The sequence below is a fragment of the Oncorhynchus tshawytscha genome, unplaced genomic scaffold (genome assembly GCF_018296145.1).
Source record: "Oncorhynchus tshawytscha isolate Ot180627B unplaced genomic scaffold, Otsh_v2.0 Un_scaffold_2711_pilon_pilon, whole genome shotgun sequence".
Lineage (NCBI taxonomy): Eukaryota > Metazoa > Chordata > Actinopteri > Salmoniformes > Salmonidae > Oncorhynchus > Oncorhynchus tshawytscha.
Genome location: NW_024609716.1, coordinates 75001 through 97587, shown reverse-complemented (window position 1 = coordinate 97587; position 22587 = coordinate 75001). Strand labels below are relative to the sequence as shown.

Genomic DNA, 22587 nt, shown 5'->3' with positions numbered 1-22587 from the left:
TAGTACTACTGAATGTTAATACATGATAACTGAGCTGTTAGTACTACTGACTAATACATGATAACTGTTTAATACTGTTAGTACTACTGACTATGATAACTGAGCTGTTAGTACTACTGAATGTTAATACATGATAACTGATACTAGTACTACTGAATGTTAACTGAGCTGTTAGTACTACTGAATGTTAATACATGACAACTGAGCTGTTAGTACTACTGAATGTTAATACATGATAACTGAGCTGTTAGTACTACTGACTACTGAATGTTAATACATGATAACTGAGCTGTTAGTACTACTGAATGTTAATACATGATAACTGAGCTGTTAGTACTACTGAATGTTAATACATGATAACTGAGCTGTTAGTACTACTGACTACTGAATGTTAATACATGATAACTGAGCTGTTAGTACTACTGAATGTTAATACATGATAACTGAGCTGTTAGTACTACTGACTACTGAATGTTAATACATGATAACTGAGCTGTTAGTACTACTGAATGTTAATACATGATAACTGAGCTGTTAGTACTACTGACTACTGAATGTTAATACATGATAACTGAGCTGTTAGTACTACTGACTACTGAATGTTAATACATGATAACTGAGCTGTTAGTACTACTGTTACTACTGAATGTTAATACATGATAACTGAGCTGTTAGTACTACTGACTACTGAATGTTAATACATGATAACTGAGCTGTTAGTACTACTGACTACTGAATGTTAATACATGATAACTGAGCTGTTAGTACTACTGAATGTTAATACATGATAACTGAGCTGTTAGTACTACTGAATGTTAATACATGATAACTGAGCTGTTAGTACTACTGACTACTGAATGTTAATACATGATAACTGAGCTGTTAGTACTACTGAATGTTAATACATGATAACTGAGCTGTTAGTACTACTGAATGTTAATACATGATAACTGAGCTGTTAGTACTACTGAATGTTAATACATGATAACTGAGCTGTTAGTACTACTGACTACTGAATGTTAATACATGATAACTGAGCTGTTAGTACTACTGACTACTGAATGTTAATACATGATAACTGAGCTGTTAGTACTACTGACTACTGAATGTTAATACATGATAACTGAGCTGTTAGTACTACTGAATGTTAATACATGATAACTGAGCTCAAATTATGTCAATTAGCCTATCAGAAAAGCCATGACATCATTTTCTGGAATTTTCCAAGCTGTTTAAAGGCACAGTCAACTTAGTGTATGTAAACTTCTGACCCACTGGAATTGTGATACAGTGAATTATAAGTGAAATAATCTGTAAACAATTGTTGGAAAAATGACTTGTGTCATACACGAAGTAGATGTCCTAACCGACTTGCCAAAACTGTAGTTTGTTAACAAGAAATTTGTGGAGTGGTTGAAAACCAAGTTTTAATGATTCCAACCTAAAGTGTATGTAAACTTCCGACTTCAACTGTACTTTTTTTCCACAGACATTACACATGTTAACTTAGTGATGCTAAATGTTAGCTAGGCCTACATGTTAGCTAGGCCTACATGTTAGCTAGGCCTACATGTTAGCTAGGCCTACATGTTAGCTAGGCCTACATGTTAGCTAGGCCTACATGTTAGCTAGGCCTACATGTTAGCTAGGCCTACATGTTAGCTAGGCCTACATGTTAGCTAGGCCTACATGTTAGCTAGGCCTACATGTTAGCTAGGCCTACATGTTTACATTGAAGAAACCTAGAAAATATCTTTTTAATTCTCTGCGCTGTGTCATGTGTTTGGTCCGTAGTTGTCCGGGGACGGTGGTATGTTTCACATCGGCAGACTGAGCACGGTGGATCTGGAGGAGGATATGACGTCAGACGAGGTAACGTTCAGCTTTCTATCAATGTGACATCTCGTCTAGCCTAACACTCTGACCCAACTGGCTGCAGCAGCCTAACACTCTGACCCAACTGGCTCCTGCAGCCTAACACTCTGACCCAACTGGCTCCTGCAGCCTAACACTCTGACCCAACTGACTGCGGCAGCCTAACACTCTGACCCAACTGGCTACAGCCTAACACTCTGACCCAACTGGCTACAGCCTAACACTCTGACCAGTTCGGACACATCGCAAAATAATTTTAGAAATCCATGTTATTCAATTATTGTTGTGTTTACACTGCTCGCGCGCGCCAACGAGTGTCTGCGACACCAAGGGCTAAAATAGAGCTCATTCCTATTTCTGACGCAGATCGTGCTGAAATCCTGCCTCTCCCATCTCCTCATTGGTTTATAGACGCAGGTACCCACATGCTATCTCCTCATTGGTTATACCCACGTGGGTAAAGACTAACTGTTTTGCCGGTCGTCGTGGTAATATTATGAAAGTTTAGATGCCGATCACCATATAAGTTCAAATATGAAAATGCTTGAAAGGAGGAGAGATGACTAGAAACGATTCGGTTGGCCGTTTTTATATGTGGATTAATTGTCGAAGTAGAGGACCTTGTGCATTTCTGGTAAAATAGCAACTCAATGTTTATATCCCAGGACAAATTAGCTAGCAACAGCAAACTAGCTAAATAGGACAAATTAGTTAGCAACAGCAAGCTAGCTAAATAGGACAAATTAGCTAGCAACAGCAAGCTAGCTAAATAGGACAAATTAGCTAGCAACAGCAAGCTAGCTAAATAGGACAAATTAGCTAGCAACAGCAAGCTAGCTAAATAGGACAAATTAGCTAGCAACAGCAAGCTAGCTAAATAGGACAAATTAGCTAGCAAGTGCAAGCTAACTAGCAAAATTGCCATACATGTTTTAATGCCTTCCGACCTGTCCCCAAATGAATGTCATTGGTTCAGAGTTTGTTTTGATATTTTAACCTGCGTGTCGTGATCGCGTTTGGTCTGATCATCTGTGTCGAAACAACCTTCCAAGTAACACCTTATTCAAGTAAAGAACTAGGTCCTCGTAGTCATGACGATGGAAGGCGTTTGGACACAGATGATCAGATAGACCCCCGTAGCGTCACAGCCTTAGAAGCGTCTGACTGTTTCTCTATTCAGTGGAATACACCTTTTAGGGCCGATACCAGTATCGTAGTATTATTTTATTTTGCCATGGCAAAAAATGAAGACACGAAGCAGACCAAACTCTTTGGTCCTTTTTCAAAACCTGCTGTATATAAAATATGTGGTATTTTTTGGAAAATACATGACTCTGGATGACAACATAATGGTGGTTGTTTCCAACATCAGGGCTGTTTTCCTAAAGAAGTTATTTATTTATATATATATATATAATCTGCAGAAGGTCAGCTGAGTGTGACAGTCTAATTCCAGTACAGTGTTTCAGGCCTACTAAAACCTGGGGAACAAGTTGTGGATCTAGCTAGTCTATTAATAAACACGGCCTCTAAATAGAACAATGTGTGGTCTTAATACTTCCTACAAGCCTGACTGTAAACCACTGGTCTACAAGCCTGACTGTAATCCACTGGTCTACAAGCCTGACTGTAATCCACAGGTCTACAAGCCTGACTGTAATCCACTGGTCTACAAGCCTGACTGTAATCCACTGGTCTACAAGCCTGACTGTAATCCACAGGTCTACAAGCCTGACTGTAATCCACTGGTCTACAAACCTGACTGTAATCCACTGGTCTACAAACCTGACTGTAATCCACTGGTCTACAAGCCTGACTGTAATCCACTGGTCTACAAACCTGACTGTAATCCACTGGTCTACAAGCCTGACTGTAATCCACTGGTCTACAAGCCTGACTGTAATCCACTGGTCTACAAGCCTGACTGTAATCCACTGGCCTACAAGCCTGACTGTAATCCACTGGCAGGTCTACAAGCCTGACTGTAAATCCACTGCAGCAGGTCTACAAACCTGACTGTAATCCACTGGTCTACAAGCCTGACTGTAATCCACTGTAGCAGGTCTACAAGCCTGACTGTAATCCACAGGTCTACAAGCCTGACTGTAATCCACAGGTCTACAAGCCTGACTGTAATCCACAGGTCTACAAGCCTGACTGTAATCCACAGGTCTACAAGCCTGACTGTAATCCACAGGTCTACAAGCCTGACTGTAATCCACAGGTCTACAAGCCTGACTGTAATCCACTGGTCTACAAGCCTGACTGTAATCCACTGGCCTACAAGCCTGACTGTAATCCACTGGTCTACAAACCTGACTGTAATCCACTGGTCTACAAGCCTGACTGTAATCCACTGGTCTACAAGCCTGACTGTAATCCACTGGTCTACAAGCCTGACTGTAATCCACTGGTCTACAAGCCTGACTGTAATCCACTGGTCTACAAGCCTGACTGTAATCCACAGGTCTACAAGCCTGACTGTAATCCACAGGTCTACAAGCCTGACTGTAATCCACTGGTCTACAAGCCTGACTGTAATCCACTGGTCTACAAGCCTGACTGTAATCCACTGGCCTACAAGCCTGACTGTAATCAACAGAAGCAGGTCTACAAGCCTGACTGTAAATCCACTGCAGCAGGTCTACAAACCTGACTGTAATCCACTGGTCTACAAACCTGACTGTAATCCACTGTAGCAGGTCTACAAGCCTGACTGTAATCCACAGGTCTACAAGCCTGACTGTAATCCACAGGTCTACAAGCCTGACTGTAATCCACAGGTCTACAAGCCTGACTGTAATCCACTGGTCTACAAGCCTGACTGTAATCCACTGGTCTACAAGCCTGACTGTAATCCACTGGTCTACAAGCCTGACTGTAATCCACTGGTCTACAAGCCTGACTGTAAACCACTGGTCTACAAGCCTGACTGTAATCCACTGGTCTACAAGCCTGACTGTAATCAACAGAAGCAGGTCTACAAGCCTGACTGTAATCCACTGGTCTATAAACCTGACTGTAAACCACTGCAACAGGTCTACAGGCCTGACTGTAATCAACAGAAGCAGGTCTACAAGCCTGACTGTAAACCACTGCAACAGGTCTACAGGTCTGACTGTAATCAACAGAAGCAGGTCTACAAGCCTGACTGTAATCCACTGGTCTACAAACCTGACTGTAAACCACTGCAACAGGTCTACAGGCCTGACTGTAATCAACAGAAGCAGGTCTACAAGCCTGACTGTAAACCACTGGTCTACAAGCCTGACTGTAATCAACAGAAGCAGGTCTACAAGCCTGACTGTAATCCACTGGTCTACAAACCTGACTGTAATCAACAGAAGCCTGATTTAGCAGTCTGAAAACGTGGATTTAACCATTGCAAAATGATCTGACAGTGAATAAAACGACTAACCAACAGCCGGTCTGAGTCATGGGCTTTGTAAAGCACGAGTGTGGGAAATCCATGCCCAGTTTTAGTTCCACTTCAAGCTATTCCTGTGTTTGGCAACCCAGCCCTGTTCTGTTAATCTATCGGTCATTCTGATTGGTCCTTCTCCTAGTAGGGGGTGGGGGGGTCGGGTGAAGCTTTCTCCCCTGGGTTCTGAAATGTTTTGTCCAAGGAGATGTATTTGAGTGGACTGGTACATTCTAATGACTTGATTCCATCCGAAATACACAGCGACAGGATGGAATACTTGTGTGTACCTCCCAGATTGTGTGTACCTCCCAGATTGTGTGTACCTCCCAGATTGTGTGTACCTCCCAGATTGGGTGTAGATTGTGTGTACCTCCCAGATTGGGTGTAGATTGGGTGTACCTCCCAGGTTGGGTGTAGATTGGGTGTACCTCCCAGGTTGGGTGTAGATTGGGTGTACCTCCCAGGTTGGGTGTAGATTGGGTGTACCTCCCAGGTTGGGTGTAGATTGTGTGTACCTCCCAGATTGAGAACATCCGTTGTGATATTGTGTAGAGATGCAATAAAAAGCTATTTTAAATGACTGAAAACGTGTGAATTCTAGTGATGGGGGGATGTGATGGGATATTACTTTAGACGATATCAATATCACAATCTTATCTTTGCTCTAGTTGGCTGTACCTGCAGCAAAAACCCAGTATTTATTTCCTTCATAGCTCGTTCTCCATCTTCTTTTTAAAAATAGGAAGCACTTTTATTTCCATGATTTGATCAAAACTTGTTTTCCATTGGCTCTCTGCAGCTGACATCGCTTGAGCAAATAGTTTGGAACATCGAATCGCAAATAAAATCACAGTATCGAATCGCAATACATATAGAATCATGAGAACCCAGAGTGTGTTGGTAGTATCCTGTTGTGAGGTGAATGAATTCAGTGTGTTAGTTGTTCTGGATAGTGTTTAGGTCTATATGATCAGGTCTATAGTTGTTCTGGATAGTGTTTAGGTCTATATGATCAGGTCTATAGTTGTTCTGGATAGTGTTTAGGTCTGTCTGATCAGGTCTATAGTTGTTCTGGATAGTGTTTAGGTCTGTCTGATCAGGACTATAGTTGTTCTGGATAGTGTTTAGGTCTGTATGATCAGGTCTATAGTTGTTCTGGATAGTGTTTAGGTCTGTATGATCAGGACTATAGTTGTTCTGGATAGTGTCTAGGTCTATATGATCAGGACTATAGTTGTTCTGGATAGTGTTTAGGTCTGTAGGACTATAGTTGTTCTGGATAGTGTTTAGGTCTGTATGATCAGGACTATAGTTGTTCTGGATAGTGTTTAGGTCTGTATGATCAGGACTATAGTTGTTCTGGATAGTGTTTAGGTCTGTATGATCAGGACTATAGTTGTTCTGGATAGTGTCTAGGTCTGTATGATCAGGACTATAGTTGTTCTGGATAGTGTCTAGGTCTGTCTGATCAGGACTATAGTTGTTCTGGATAGTGTTTAGGTCTGTATGATCAGGACTATAGTTGTTCTGGATAGTGTTTAGGTCTGTATGATCAGGACTATAGTTGTTCTGGATAGTGTTTAGGTCTGTATGATCAGGACTATAGTTGTTCTGGATAGTGTTTAGGTCTGTATGATCAGGACTATAGTTGTTCTGGATAGTGTTTAGGTCTGTATGATCAGGACTATAGTTGTTTTGGATAGTGTCTAGGTCTGTATGATCAGGACTATAGTTGTTTTGGATAGTGTCTAGGTCTGTATGATCAGGACTATAGTTGTTCTGGATAGTGTCTAGGTCTGTATGATCAGGACTATAGTTGTTCTGGATAGTGTCTAGGTCTGTATGATCAGGACTATAGTTGTTCTGGATAGTGTCTAGGTCTGTATGATCAGGACTATTTTCAAAGGAAGACAACTCTTCTCTTGAGATGTTAAAGCTTGTTTACAGTTTCACTGTAAGATATGAATTGCCACACTGATATTTTATTAAAACAGACAAAGTAAATTTCCCACATTATCTTTATTTTTTTTCAAGGTAACCTTTAATTTGTCAGTCTTCAGTATTATATCGTTGTGATTTGACATATCCTACATTAATAAAGTATGGTCCTATAATTTGTTGTTGTCAGTGTGAGTGTCACTGTCTGGAAAGCTCTGGCATGGTAGGAGAGCTCTGGCGTGGTAGGAGAGCTCTGGCGTGGTAGGAGAGCTCTGGCATGGTAGGAGAGCTCTGGCGTGGTAGGAGAGCTCTGGCATGGTAGGAGAGCTCTGGCATGGTAGGAGAGCTCTGACATGGTAGGAGAGCTCTGACATGGTAGGGAGGCTCTGGCATGGTAGGAGAGCTCTGACATGGTAGGGAGGCTCTGGCATGGTAGGAGAGCTCTGACATGGTAGGGAGGCTCTGGCATGGTAGGAGAGCTCTGACATGGTAGGGAGGCTCTGGCATAGTAGGAGAGCTCTGACATGGTAGGAGAGCTCTGACATGGTAGGAGAGCTCTGGCGTGGTAGGAGAGCTCTGGCGTGGTAGGAGAGCTCTGGCGTGGTAGGAGAGCTCTGGCGTGGTAGGAGAGCTCTGACATGGTAGGAGAGCTCTGACATGGTAGGGAGGCTCTGACATGGTAGGAGAGCTCTGGCGTGGTAGGAGAGCTCTGACGTGGTAGGGAGGCTCTGACATGGTAGGAGAGCTCTGACATGGTAGGAGAGCTCTGACATGGTAGGAGAGCTCTGACATGGTAGGGAGGCTCTGGCATGGTAGGAGAGCTCTGACATGGTAGGAGAGCTCTGACATGGTAGGGAGGCTCTGGCAAAGTAGGAGAGCTCTGACATGGTAGGGAGGCTCTGACATGGTAGGAAAGCTCTGACATGGTAGGAGAGCTCTGACATGGTAGGAGAGCTCTGGCATGGTAGGAGAGCTCTGACATGGTAGGAGAGCTCTGGCATGGTAGGAGAGCTCTGACATGGTAGGAGAGCTCTGACATGGTAGGAGAGCTCTGACATGGTAGGAGAGCTCTGACATGGTAGGAAAGGAAACCTGGTAAATCCTTTGGTTTATTTGTCCCAATGCGGTACCATGGACACATCCATCCACCTTGCATGATTTATGAACGGCAAAGGTATGTAGGAGATCGACTTTATTCAGGGAGAGGGAAACCTTTCATTAACTAGTCACCGCTTGCTGTTCAGTTGTAGGCAGTTCACTATGCTTTGATCGAAAACGTTGCATGTCTGGTCATGTGAAACACGCAAAAGAAAATAAATGAATGTGCCAGAAAACGATAATTAGGTTAAGTGGTGGATTTAGACTCCTCGTTATAACACATTACATGGGACGTGCAAATTCACCAGCAACATGCTCTCTCCTTTTAGTTGTAAGGACATTTGACTGCAACCAATCACAGCTCACACAATTTGTACCCGGAAGGTGGGACAGACCGCAGACTGCGTTCTCCCTGTCATCGCTGGCTTTGTGACTGACCGGCACCTACCCTATCAATAGATCTCTAGGAGATGCATGTCATTCAGTCTAACGGAGAGGGCTCGAAGGATTAGCAGATTGAACGGTTTAAAGAGATACTTCGGGAAGCCCGTGATCTACTTCACCAGAGTCCAATGAACATGCGGATACCATTTTTATGTCTCTGCGTCCAGTTTGAAGGAAGTTGCTAACTAGCATTAGCACAATGACTGGAAATCTATGGTAACTGCTAGCATGCTAGTAGGTACCATAGACTTCCAGTCATTGCATTAACGATAGTTAGCATTGGCTCCTCTAACTTGCTTCATACTGGATGTCGAGACGTATTAAAAGGGGTATCTATGAGTACATCTGACTCTTGGGGAAGTGGAGCCAAAATCCCGACGAGTCACTTTTTAAATTAAAAAGTAGCCTAGTTTTTATTAGGAAGTGGAAATAGTAACCGTGCGATTTATACGATGGCCGGCGCTAATGGGAAACACTGCAAATGACACCATATTATCCCCTATATATAGGCCACTACTTTTGGTCACTGCACTATGGACACGGGTCTACAGTAGTGCACTATACAGGGAATAGATTTTCCTGTTAGGATGATTTGGATTTGCCTGTTTACGTTGTGAGCCTGAGGGTCAGAAAGAATCTGATGATTATGATGTTGTTCTGTAATGATCCATAATGGTGTTGTTCTGCAATGATCCATAATGGTGTTGTTCTGCAATGATCCATAATGGTGTTGTTCTGCAATGATCCATAATGGTGTTGTTCTGCAATGATCCATAATGGTGTTGTCCTGTAATGATCCATAATGCTGTTGTTCTGCAATGATCCATAATGGTGGTGTTCTGCAATGATCCATAATGGTGTTGTTCTGCAATGATCCATAATGGTGTTGTTCTGCAATGATCCATAATGGTGTTGTTCTGCAATGATCCATAATGGTGTTGTTCTGCAATGATCCATAATGGTGTTGTTCTGCAATGATCCATAATGGTGTTGTTCTGCAATGATCCATAATGGTGTTGTTCTGCAATGATCCATAATGGTGTTGTTCTGCAATGATCCATAATGGTGTTGTTCTGCAATGATCCATAATGAATCCATAATGGTGTTGTTCTGCAATGATCCATAATGGTGTTGTTCTGCAATGATCCATAATGGTGTTGTTCTGCAATGATCCATAATGGTGTTGTTCTGCAAATGATCCATAATGGTGTTGTTCTGCAATGATCCATAATGCTGTTGTTCTGCAATGATCCATAATGCTGTTGTTCTGCAATGATCCATAATGCTGTTGTTCTGCAATGATCCATAATGGCGTTGTTCTGCAATGATCCATAATGGCGTTGTTCTGCAATGATCCATAATGGTGTTGTTCTGCAATGATCCATAATGGTGTTGTTCTGCAATGATCCATAATGGTGTTGTTCTGTAATGATCCATAATGGTGTTGTTCTGTAATGATCCATAATGGTGTTGTTCTGTAATGATCCATAATGGTGTTGTTCTGCAATGATCCATAATGGTGTTGTTCTGCAATGATCCATAATGGTGCTGTTCTGCAATGATCCATAATGGTGTTGTTCTGCATGGGCACTTGGGCTGTGTCTCAATAGTCTCTAATATTTTCTTCCTCTGCTTGTCTACATGTATAAGGGAGTACGACCAACTTAACGTCCTTCCTGTATGGCTCTGCTCTCACCTATCCTGTGTTCCAGATGATATGTGAAGGGGACTAGACAAGGAGAGGGGATGAAGACGGCCCCCTTGGCCTTGTTTGTTTTTAATACTTAACCAATGCATCCTTCCCTCCTTCAGGACTCAGTGAGGGGCTGTCCCAAGGAGATCCCTCACAACGAGAAGCTGCTGTCACTCAAATATGAGGTAAATCCTTGGGTCTCCAGAGGCCTTGGACCTGGTCTGAAGGGTGTTCAACGTAGCTAATCAACGTTTTATACATGAGACTTAACACAATGTTTATCATATTAATTGTTGTCCCAGGTCTGTCATAACAAATGATTTTCAAAAACAAAGAGCTATATAATTACATGAAATGTGTTTTTTGTTTAGTTGGTGTACTTTTATCAAAGAGTCCAAAGTCTTCCCAGGGTCACCACGTCTCTATGAGCAGTATAGATGGTGTAAAAGTGTGTGTGTGTGTGTGTGTGTTTCAGAGTCTGGACTATGACAACAGTGAGAATCAGCTGTTTCTGGAGGAGGAGAGACGGATGAGCTTCTTAGTAAGTAGAGAACCCCTACACACACACACACACACACACACACACACACACACACACCACGCAGACAGACACAGACACACACACACACACCACGCAGACAGACAGGCAGACAGACAGGCAGGCAGGCAGACAGACAGACAGACAGACAGACAGACACAGAGACGGACAGACAGACAGACAGGCAGACAGACAGACAGACAGGCAGGCAGACAGACAGACAGGCAGGCAGACAGACAGACAGACAGGCAGACAGGAGACGGACAGGCAGACACAGAGACGGACAGGCAGACAGACAGACAGACAGACAGACAGACAGACAGACAGACAGACAGACAGACAAGCAGACATTAATGTCCCCCCCCCACCATCTCCTCTCCCCTCTCGTCCTCAGGGGTTCAAGTGTTTGGAGATCAGTCGGTGGGTGATCTGTGGTCTGATTGGCTTCCTGACTGGACTCATAGCCTGTTGCATAGATATCGCCGTGGAGAACCTGGCTGGGCTCAAGTACTACGTTGTCAAACAGAGTATCCTTCCGCTCACTGACCCACATCACAGAACTGTCATATCCTTCCACACACTGACCCACATCACAGAACTGTCATATCCTTCCACACACTGACCCACATCACAGAACTGTCATATCCTTCCACACACTGACCCACATCACAGAACTGTCATATCCTTCCACACTGACCCACATCACAGAACGGTCATATCCTTCCACATCACAGAACTGTCATATCCTTCCACACACTGACCCACATCACAGAACTGTCATATCCTTCCACACACTGACCCACATCACAGAACTGTCATGTCCTTCCACATCACAGAACTGTCATATCCTTCCACACACTGACCCACATCACAGAACTGTCATATCCTTCCACACACTGACCCACATCACAGAACGGTCATATCCTTCCACATCACAGAACTGTCATATCCTTCCACACACTGACCCACATCACAGAACTGTCAAATCCTTCCACACACTGACCCACATCACAGAACTGTCATGTCCTTCCACATCACAGAACTGTCATATCCTTCCACACACTGACCCACATCACAGAACTGTCATATCCTTCCACACACTGACCCACATCACAGAACTGTCATATCCTTCCACACACTGACCCACATCACAGAACTGTCATATCCTTCCACACACTGACCCACATCACAGAACTGTCATATCCTTCCACACACTGACCCACAGTTCAGAAGGTGTTCCATACTCTGAACTGCCATGTTAAATATTGTCTGTGTAGAAAAAGATGGTGTTGTGATTGTGCACATCCTACAGCGGTGGTCTGTGTTCCACTGTTGTCCCGTCCTACAGCGGTGGTCTGTGTTCCACTGTTGTCCCGTCCTACAGCGGTGGTCTGTGTTCCACTGTTGTCCCGTCCTACAGCGGTGGTCTGTGTTCCACTGTTGTCCCGTCCTACAGCGGTGGTCTGTGTTCCACTGTTGTCCCGTCCTACAGCGGTGGTCTGTGTACCACTGTTGTCCCGTCCTACAGCGGTGGTCTGTGTTCCACTGTTGTCCCGTCCTACAGCGGTGGTCTGTGTACCACTATTGTCCCGTCCTACAGAGGTGGTCTGTGTTCCACTGTTGTCCCGTCCTACAGCGGTGGTCTGTGTTCCACTGTTGTCCCGTCCTACAGCGGTTGTCTGTGTACCACTGTTTTAATATCCTACGGCGTTTGTCTGTCCTTCCTCTCACTCACCCACAGGTTAGTCATGTCCAGTTTTAGTTTCTGAAATCACAGTACATGTTGTATTTCTTTGGCCAATTCCGGGAGGGTAGTCTTCAGGCGGACAACTCTCCCAATAAATCAAGAGTTTGGGTAGACAGAGTTTAAAAAAATAATCCCCTCGTAAATATGACAGAAGCGAACACACAATGTGGAGGCAGATAGGTGGTGGTTGTAAGCTTGTAACGCTAACATCATATAAACTATGTAAACGACTCACTGCAAAATACACAAATTGAAAATATCCTCCGTGAGCTCCATCTAGCTAGATAAAGGGTTTGTTTACAGCAGGGCTCTGAATGGACTTTCTGGCAGCCAACTTCACCCTTTTCTCTCTGCCAAACTGGCATTGGTCTAAGTACAGGCGTATGTGCTGGAACATTGGTACATTGTGGGAGGCAACTCCTAGAGAGACCAGGCCCAGTTTAGAGTTGTCTTTGTTCAGCCATTGACATTTTGTCTCTAAATGTGTTTAGGAAAGTAAAAGTGTACCTCTGCCTTATCATGGATTCAGAGCTATCTATCACATAGAACTCAAAGGGGTTTTTCTTTAATGGAAGCTTCTCTAATGTCAGACATGTAAAGTGTGGTGTACCGCAGGGCAGCTCTCTAGGTCCTCTGCTCTTTTCTATTTTTACCAATGACCTGCCACTGGCATTAAACAAAGCATTCGTCCACGTATGCTGATGATTCAACCATATACATTAAGGTTTTCAGAGACTTCATGAGCTGTAGTTGCTAGTTGTCGTGGCGGTTGAACAAGTTGAGGAGACTAAATTACTTGGTGTTACCTTAGAATGTAAACTGTCATGGTCAAAACATATACATTCAATCATTGTAAAGATGGTGAGAGGTCTGTCCCTAATAAAGAGATTCTCAGCTTTTTTTTGACTCCACACTCCACGAAGCAAGTCCTGTAGTCTCTAGTTTTATATTATCTTGATTATTGTCCAGTCATGTGGTCAAGTCCTGTAGTCTCTAGTTTTATATTATCTTGATTATTGTCCAGTCATATGGTCAAGTCCTGTAGTCTCTAGTTTTATATTATCTTGATTATTGTCCAGTCATATGGTCAAGTCCTGTAGTCTCTAGTTTTATATTATCTTGATTATTGTCCAGTCATGTGGTCAAGTCCTGTAGTCTCTAGTTTTATATTATCTTGATTATTGTCCAGTAGTGTGGTCCAGTGCTGCAAAGAAAGACCTAGTTAAGCTGCAGCTGGTCCAGAACAGAGCAGCACATCTTGCTCGTCATTGTAATCAGAGAGCTGATATTAATACTATGCATGGCAGTCTGTCTTGGCTAAGAGTTGAGGAAAGACTGACTGTGTCACTTCCTGTTTTTATCAGAAACATTGTGTTGGAAATTCCAATTTTTTTGCATAGTCAAGTTACACACAGCACTGACACACACACATACCCCAACAGACATGCCACCAGGGGTCTTTTCACAGTCCCCAGGTCCAGAACAAACTCAAGGAAACATACAGTATTGTACAGAGCCGTGAGTGCATGGGACTCCCATCTTATATACATCAAATAATCAGCAAACCTGGTTTATAAAAACAAATGAAGCAACAGCTCACGGCACAATGCATCTCCCCCTTGTGACCTACTGGTTGTGTGTAGGTACTGACATGTGACCTACTGGTTGTGTGTGTAGGTACTGACATGTGACCTACTGGTTGTGTGTGTAGGTACTGACATGTGACCTACTGGTTGTGTGTGTAGGTACTGACATGTGACCTACTGGTTGTGTGTGTAGGTACTGACATGTGACCTACTGGTTGTGTGTGTAGGTACTGACATGTGCCCTACTGGTTGTGTGTGTAGGTACTGACACGTGCCCTACTGGTTGTGTGTGTAGGTACTGACACGTGACCTACTGGTTGTGTGTGTAGGTACTGACATGTGACCTAATGGATCCTAATATATCAAACCCCAGCAAGACTAGCTGTCCCCATTGGCCTGGTCTATTGGGGATACTAATATATATCAAATCAAAACCTTATTGATCAGAATGCTGCCAATCATCCCCACTAATTTAAATATGTAGCCCTTCAGACAAAAGATCATGAAGCCATAGAGGTCCAGTGTCCTGCTCTGTGGTTGGTCGGGGAGGGCTGGACCTTGCAGCGTGGTGGCGTGTGATTGGTTGTTTGTTACCTGTCCTTGACGCTCTGCCCCCTCCCAGACATCGAGAAGTTTACGGAGGTGGGAGGTCTCTCCATCTCCCTCATCCTCTGGGCTGTGCTGAACTCTGCCTTCGTCATGGTGGGCGCTGTCATAGTGGCTTTCTTCGAGGTAAGAGGGAGACTGGGAGTGTGTGTGTGTGTGTAGCCTTTTGGGGTAAGTGTTCAAAGTGTGTGTGTGTGTGTGTAGCCTTTTGGGGTAAGTATTCACTGTGTGTGTGTGTGTGTGTGTGTGTGTGTGTGTGTGTGTGTGTTGCGTGCGCACAAGTATGAAAGTAGTGCACACTGCTGGGCAGGTGGGGGTTTGAATTGAGCCTTGGTTAAGCATAGTCTAATAACAAGCTGTCTGAACCACCGTGTTAGACTACAGTCTGAACCACCGTGTTAGACTACAGTCTGAACCACCGTGTTAGACTACAGTCTGAACCACCGTGTTAGACTACAGTCTGAACCACCGTGTTAGACTACAGTCTGAACCACCGTGTTAGACTACAGTCTGAACCACCGTGTTAGACTACAGTCTGAACCACCGTGTTAGACTACAGTCTGAACCACCGTGTTAGACTACAGTCTGAACCACCGTGTTAGACTACAGTCTGAACCACCGTGTTAGACTACAGTCTGAACCACTGTGTTAGACTACAGTCTGAACCACTGTGTTAGACTACAGTCTGTTGGCCCTGGGGTGGTGAACCACCGTGTTAGACTACAGTCTGAACCACCATGTTAGACTGCAGTCTGAACCACCGTGTTAGACTACAGTCTGAACCACTGTGTTAGACTACAGTCTGAACCACTGTGTTAGACTACAGTCTGTTGGCCCTGGGGTGGTGAACCACCGTGTTAGACTACAGTCTGTTGGCACTGGGGTGGTGAACCACTGTGTTAGACTACAGTCTGAACCACTGTGTTAGACTACAGTCTGTTGGCCCTGGGGTGGTGATCTCTATGACTGGAACTAACATCTCTCTCTCTCTCCTCAGCCAGTCTGTTGACCCTGGGGTGGAACTAACATCTCTCTCTCTCTCTCTCCTCAGCCAGTCTGTTGACCCTGGGGTGGAACTAACATCTCTCTCTCTCTCTCTCTCCTCAGCCAGTCTGTTGACCCTGGGGTGGAACTAACGTGTCTCTCTCTCTCTCTCTCTCTCAGCCAGTCTGTTGACCCTGGGGTGGAACTAACATCTCTCTCTCCTCAGCCAGTCTGTTGACCCTGGGGTGGAACTAACATCTCTCTCTCCTCAGCCAGTCTGTTGACCCTGAGGTGGAACTAACGTCTCTCTCTCTCTCTCTCTCTCCTCAGCCAGTCTGTTGACCCTGGGGTGGAACTAACATCTCTCTCTCTCCTCAGCCAGTCTGTTGACCCTGGGGTGGAACTAACATCTCTCTCTCCTCAGCCAGTCTGTTGACCCTGAGGTGGAACTAACGTCTCTCTCTCTCTCTCTCTCTCCTCAGCCAGTCTGTTGACCCTGGGGTGGAACTAACATATCTCTCTCTCTCCTCAGCCAGTCTGTTGACCCTGGGGTGGAACTAACATCTTTCTCTCTCTCCTCAGCCAGTCTGTTGACCCTGGGGCCAGTCTGTTGCCCCTGGGGCCAGTCTGTTGACCCTGGGGTGGAACTAACTCTCTCTCTCTCTCCTCAGCCAGGAGCAGCAGGAAGTGGGATACCCCAGATTAAGTGTTATCTGAACGGAGTGAAGATCCCCCGGGTGGTGAGACTCAAGGTAAACTGATCACTGGCTGCTCAGAGACTAATGTCACATCTAAACCCACATCTTTTAAATGTTGTTGTTGTTGTTGGCCGTAGGAATGATGTCTCTTATGAGGCAAAGATATCAGACATTATATTATATATAGGTCAGGGGTCACTGTGTGTGTGTTCGTTCTACAGACCCTGGTGGTGAAGGTGTGTGGTGTGATCTGCTCTGTCGCCGGGGGACTCGCTGTCGGAAAGGTAAACACTGGGGATGTGTGTGTGTAGCATGTACGTATGAGTTTATCTGTGTGTGTGTGTCTGCATGTACGTATGAGTTTATCTGTGTGTGTGTGTAGCATGTATGTATGAGTTTATCTGTGTGTGTGTGTGTCTGCATGTATGTATGAGTTTATCTGTGTGTGTGTGTCTGCATGTATGAGTTTATCTGTGTGTGTGTGTGTCTGCATGTACGTATGAGTTTATCTGTGTGTGTGTGTGTCTGCATGTATGTATGAGTTTATCTGTGTGTGTGTGTGTCTGCATGTATGTATGAGTTTATCTGTGTGTGTGTGTGTCTGCATGTATGAGTTTATCTGTGTGTGTGTGTGTGTCTGCATGTATGAGTTTATCTGTGTGTCAGCATGTATGTATGAGTTTATCTGTGTGTGTGCATGTGCGTATGAGTTTATCTGTGTGTGTGTGTCTGCATGTATGTATGAGTTTGTCTGTGTGTGTCTGCATGTACGTATGTGTGCGTATTCCTTGTCTTGTGGTGAGTCGGGCTGTGACGCTCATGGATGTTGGATGATGGTAATTGGTCAGGTGACCGTGATAGAACACGAGTCCTGGTCAGGTGACCGTGATAGAACACGAGTCCTGGTCAGGTGACCGTGATAGAACACGAGTCCTGGTCAGGTGACCGTGATAGAACACGAGTCCTGGTTCAAGTCAGTTCATTGTTACGTTCCTCGGCAAGCAAACAATGAATGTCACTCAAACCAAAGAAGGCGGAACTAACGAAGAGTCACTGACAACAACCAAAAGGAAACAGGTCTGGTTTTAGGAGGGGTTCTGAAAGACACTCATGGGACAACATTCAGTAGACACTCCCATGATACTGAATGTTGCCTAGCAACAAGAGTGTCTACTGAATGTTGCCTAGCAACAACAGTGTCCACAGTGTCCACTGAATGTTGCCTAGCAACAACAACTGGAATCTAAGAGAGACCAACCATCGGACCCACTGAATTGACCAAGAACAGGCAAACAAAATAAAACCCACACCACACTGAAAGACAGGAAGCAAACCACAAAGTTGGAGGAAAACAAAATCAGGGAAAACAGATAAACGAATGTCTAACAATCAGATTGGGAGACACAACTAGCAGGAGTTAACCCTCCACATCTATCAAGACAACTAGAGAAGTTAACCCTCCACATCTATCAAGACAACTAGAGAAGTTAACCCTCCACATCTACCAAGACAACTAGAGGAGTTAACCCTCCACATCTATCAAGACAACTAGAGAAGTTAACCCTCCACATCTATCAAGACAACTAGAGAAGTTAACCCTCCACATCTACCAAGACAACTAGAGGAGTTAACCCTCCACATATATCAAGACAACTATAGGAGTTAACCCTCCACATCTACCAAGACAACTAAAGGAGTTAACCCTCCACATCTACCAAGACAACTAAAGGAATTAACCCTCCACATCTATCAAGACACCTAGAGGAGTTAACCCTCCACATCTATCAATACAACTAGAGGAGTTAACCCTCCACATCTAACAAGACACCTAGAGGAGTTAACCCTCCACATCTATCAAGACAACTAGAGGAGTTAACCCTCCACATCTATCAAGACATCCACATCTAACAAGACACCTAGGGAGTTAACCCTCCACATCTATCAAGACAACTAGAGAACCCTCCACATCTATCAAGACATCTAGTTAACCCTCCACATCTATCAAGACAACTAGAGAAGTTAACCCTCCACATCTACCAAGACAACTAGAGGAGTTAACCCTCCACATATATCAAGACAACTATAGGAGTTAACCCTCCACATCTACCAAGACAACTAAAGGAGTTAACCCTCCACATCTATCAAGACAACTAGAGGAGTTAACCCTCCACATCTATTAAGGCAACATGGTGAGTTAACCCTCCACATCTACCAAGACAACTAAAGGAGTTAACCCTCCACATCTACCAAGACAACTAAAGGAGTTAACCCTCCACATCTACCAAGACAACTAAAGGAGTTAACCCTCCACATCTATCAAGACACCTAGAGGAGTTAACCCTCCACATCTATCAAGACATCTAGAGGAGTTAACCCTCCACATCTATCAAGACAACTAGAGGAGTTAACCCTCCACATCTATCAAGACATCTAGAGGAGTTAACCCTCCACATCTATCAAGACAACTAGAGGAGTTAACCCTCCACATCTATCAAGACATCTAGAGGAGTTAACCCTCCACATCTATCAAGACAACTAAAGGAGTTAACCCTCCACTTCTAGGCCAGACACTCTTAAATATCACCTGGGCCAGCCGCTCTTAAATATCACCTGGGCCAGCCGCTCTTAAATATCACCTGGGCCAGACTCTCTTAAATATCACCTGGGCCAGACTCTCTTAAATATCACCTGGGCCAGCCGCTCTTTAATATCACCTGGGCCAGCCGCTCTTTAATATCACCTGGGCCAGACTCTCTTTAATATCACCTGGGCCAGACTCTCTTAAATATCACCTGGGCCAGCCCCTCTTTAATATCACCTGGGCCAGCCCCTCTTAAATATCACCTGGGCCAGCCTGGTGAAAAACCTTCCCACTAATAAGATGACCAACCGGCCAGGTGAAATACAGACTGACTAATGAGATGACCAACCGGCCAGGTGACATACAGACAGACTAATGAGATGAAATACAGACTGACTAATGAGGTGAAATACAGACTGACTAATGAGGTGACATACAGACTGACTAATGACGTGACCGAACAGTGTCTGTGTGTATCTGACGGCCGTGTGTGTGTGTGTGTGTGTGTGTGTGTGTTTGTTTGACGGCCTCTGTCTCCCTACCCATAATAGGCCTCTGTCTCCCTACCCATTCCTGTAGGAAGGTCCCATGATCCACTCTGGTGCCGTGGTGGCAGCAGGAGTCTCCCAGGGACGCAGTACCTCCCTGAAGAAAGACTTCAAGGTAGGAGGGTGTTGTGCAGTCTGGTTGTAACATGGACATAGTGTTTAATGTGTGGTATCTACTGTCTAACATGTTCTCTCTCACTGTGTCTTAACATGTTCTCTCTCTCACTGTGTCTTAACATGTTCTCTCTCTCTCTCACTGTGTCTTAACATGTTCTCTCTCTCTCTCACTGTGTCTTAACATGTTCTCTCTCTCTCTCACTGTGTCTTAACATGTTCTCTCTCTCTCTCACTGTGTCTTAACATGTTCTCCCTCACTGTGTCTTAACATGTTCTCTCTCACTGTGTGTGTGTCTTAACATGTTCTCTCTCTCTCTCACTGTGTCTTAACATGTTCTCTCTCTCTCTCACTGTGTCTTAACATGTTCTCTCTCACTGTGTCTTAACATGTTCTCTCTCACTGTGTCTTAACATGTTCTCTCTCTCTCTCTCTCTCTCTCTCTCTCACTGTGTCTTAACATGTTCTCTCTCTCTCTCTCTCACTGTGTCTTAACATGTTCTCTCTCTCTCTCTCACTGTGTCTTAACATGTTCTCTCTCTCTCTCTCTCTCACTGTGTCTTAACATGTTCTCTCTCTCTCTCACTGTGTCTTAACATGTTCTCTCTCTCTCTCTCTCACTGTGTCTTAACATGTTCTCTCTCTCTCTCACTGTGTCTTAACATGTTCTCTCTCTCTGTCTCTCTCTCTCACTGTGTCTTAACATGTTCTCTCTCTCACTGTGTCTTAACATGTTCTCTCTCTCTGTCTCTCTCTCTCACTGTGTCTTAACATGTTCTCTCTCTCACTGTGTCTTAACATGTTCTCTCTCTCACTGTGTCTTAACATGTTCTCCCTCACTGTGTAGATCTTTGAGTATTTCCGTAGAGACACAGAGAAGAGGGACTTTGTATCAGCTGGAGCGGCTGCAGGAGTGTCTGCTGCTTTTGGAGCACCAGTCGGTACACACTGCACAACATGTCCCTCAGCACAACATGTCCCTCAGCACAACATGTCCCTCAGCACAACATGTCCCTCAGCACAACATGTCCCTCAGCACAACATGTCCCACTCAGCACAACATGTCCCACTCTGCACAACATGTCCCTCAGTACAACATGTCCCACTCTGCACAACATGTCCCTCAGCACAACATGTCTCACTCTGCACAACATGTCCCTCAGCACAACATGTCTCACTCTGCACAACATGTCCCTCAGCACAACATGTCCCTCAGCACAACATGTCCCACTGCACAACATGTCCCACTCTGCACAACATGTCCCACACTGCACAACATGTCCCACTCTGCACAACATGTCCCACACAGCACAACATGTCCCACACAGCACAACATGTCCCACTTCACATGTCCCACTCTGCACAACATGTCCCACTGCACAACATGTCCCACTCTGCACAACATGTCCCTCAGCACATGTCCCTCAGCACAACATGTCCCTCAGCACAACATGTCCCTCAGCACCACATGTCCCTCAGCACCACATGTCCCTCAGCACCACATGTCCCACACAGCACAACATGTCCCACACTGCACAACATGTCCCACACTGCACAACATGTCCCACTCTGCACAACATGTCCCACACAGCACAACATGTCCCACTGCACAACATGTCCCTCAGCACAACATGTCCCACTCTGCACAACATGTCCCACACAGCACAACATGTCCCTCAGCACAACATGTCCCTCAGCACAACATGTCCCACACAGCACATGTCCCACACTGCACAACATGTCCCACACTGCACAACATGTCCCACACTGCACAACATGTCCCACTGCACAACATGTCCCACTCTGCACAACATGTCCCACTCTGCACAACATGTCCCACTCTGCACAACATGTCCCACTCTGCACAACATGTCCCACTCTGCACCACTGCTAAGCTACTACTGTCATGACTTTCTAAATGTTCCTCCCAATAAAGTTTTCACCTGTCTCTCTCTCTCTCTGTCTCTCTCTGTCTCTCTCTGTCTCTCTGTCTCTGTCTCTCTCTCTCTCTCGTCTCTCTCCCCCTTCCTTCCTCTTTATGTCAGGTGGCGTTTTATTCAGTTTGGAGGAGGGGGCTTCTTTCTGGAACCAGATGCTCACATGGAGGATAGTAAGTAGAGGAGAGGAAGGCTTGGCTCAGTCTGGTGTCTGAGGAGAGGAGGGGGAGGCTCAGTCTGGTGTCTGAGGAGAGGAAGGCTTGGCTCAGTCTGGTGTCTGAGGAGAGGAAGGCTTGGCTCAGTCTGGTGTCTGAGGAGAGGAGAGGAAGGCTTGGCTCAGTCTGGTGTCTGAGGAGAGGAGGGGAAGGCTTGGCTCAGTCTGGTGTCTGAGGAGAGGAGGGGAAGGCTTGGCTCAGTCTGGTGTCTGAGGGAGATGAGGGGAAGGCTGGGCTCAGTCTGGTGTCTGAGGAGAGGAGGAGAGGAAGGCTTGGCTCAGTCTGGTGTCTGAGGAGAGGAAGGCTTGGCTCAGTCTGGTGTCTGAGGAGAGGAGGGGAAGGCTTGGCTCAGTCTGGTGTCTGAGGAGAGGAGGGGAAGGCTTGGCTCAGTCTGGTGTCTGAGGAGAGGAGGGGAAGGCTTGGCTCAGTCTGGTGTCTGAGGAGAGGAGGGGAAGGCTTGGCTCAGTCTGGTGTCTGAGGAGAGGAGGGGGAGGCTCAGTCTGGTGTCTGAGGAGAGGAAGGCTTGGCTCAGTCTGGTGTCTGAGGAGAGGAGGGGAAGG

General features: G+C 45.1%; 1 protein-coding gene across 2 annotated transcripts in view; it reads left to right on the top strand.

The window, feature by feature from the left end:
* clcn7 (chloride channel 7) overlaps nt 1-22587 on the top strand; it is a 56596-nt gene that overhangs the window by 1659 nt on the left and 32350 nt on the right. For both annotated transcript variants that reach the window (XM_042317194.1, XM_042317195.1), the window contains exons 2-11: nt 1795-1872; nt 10592-10657; nt 10948-11013; nt 11405-11537; nt 14966-15075; nt 16605-16685; nt 16853-16915; nt 19792-19875; nt 20723-20816; nt 21921-21985. In XM_042317194.1, coding sequence (XP_042173128.1) covers nt 1795-1872; nt 10592-10657; nt 10948-11013; nt 11405-11537; nt 14966-15075; nt 16605-16685; nt 16853-16915; nt 19792-19875; nt 20723-20816; nt 21921-21985 — 840 coding nt within the window. The remainder of the gene's footprint in view (nt 1-1794; nt 1873-10591; nt 10658-10947; nt 11014-11404; nt 11538-14965; nt 15076-16604; nt 16686-16852; nt 16916-19791; nt 19876-20722; nt 20817-21920; nt 21986-22587) is intronic.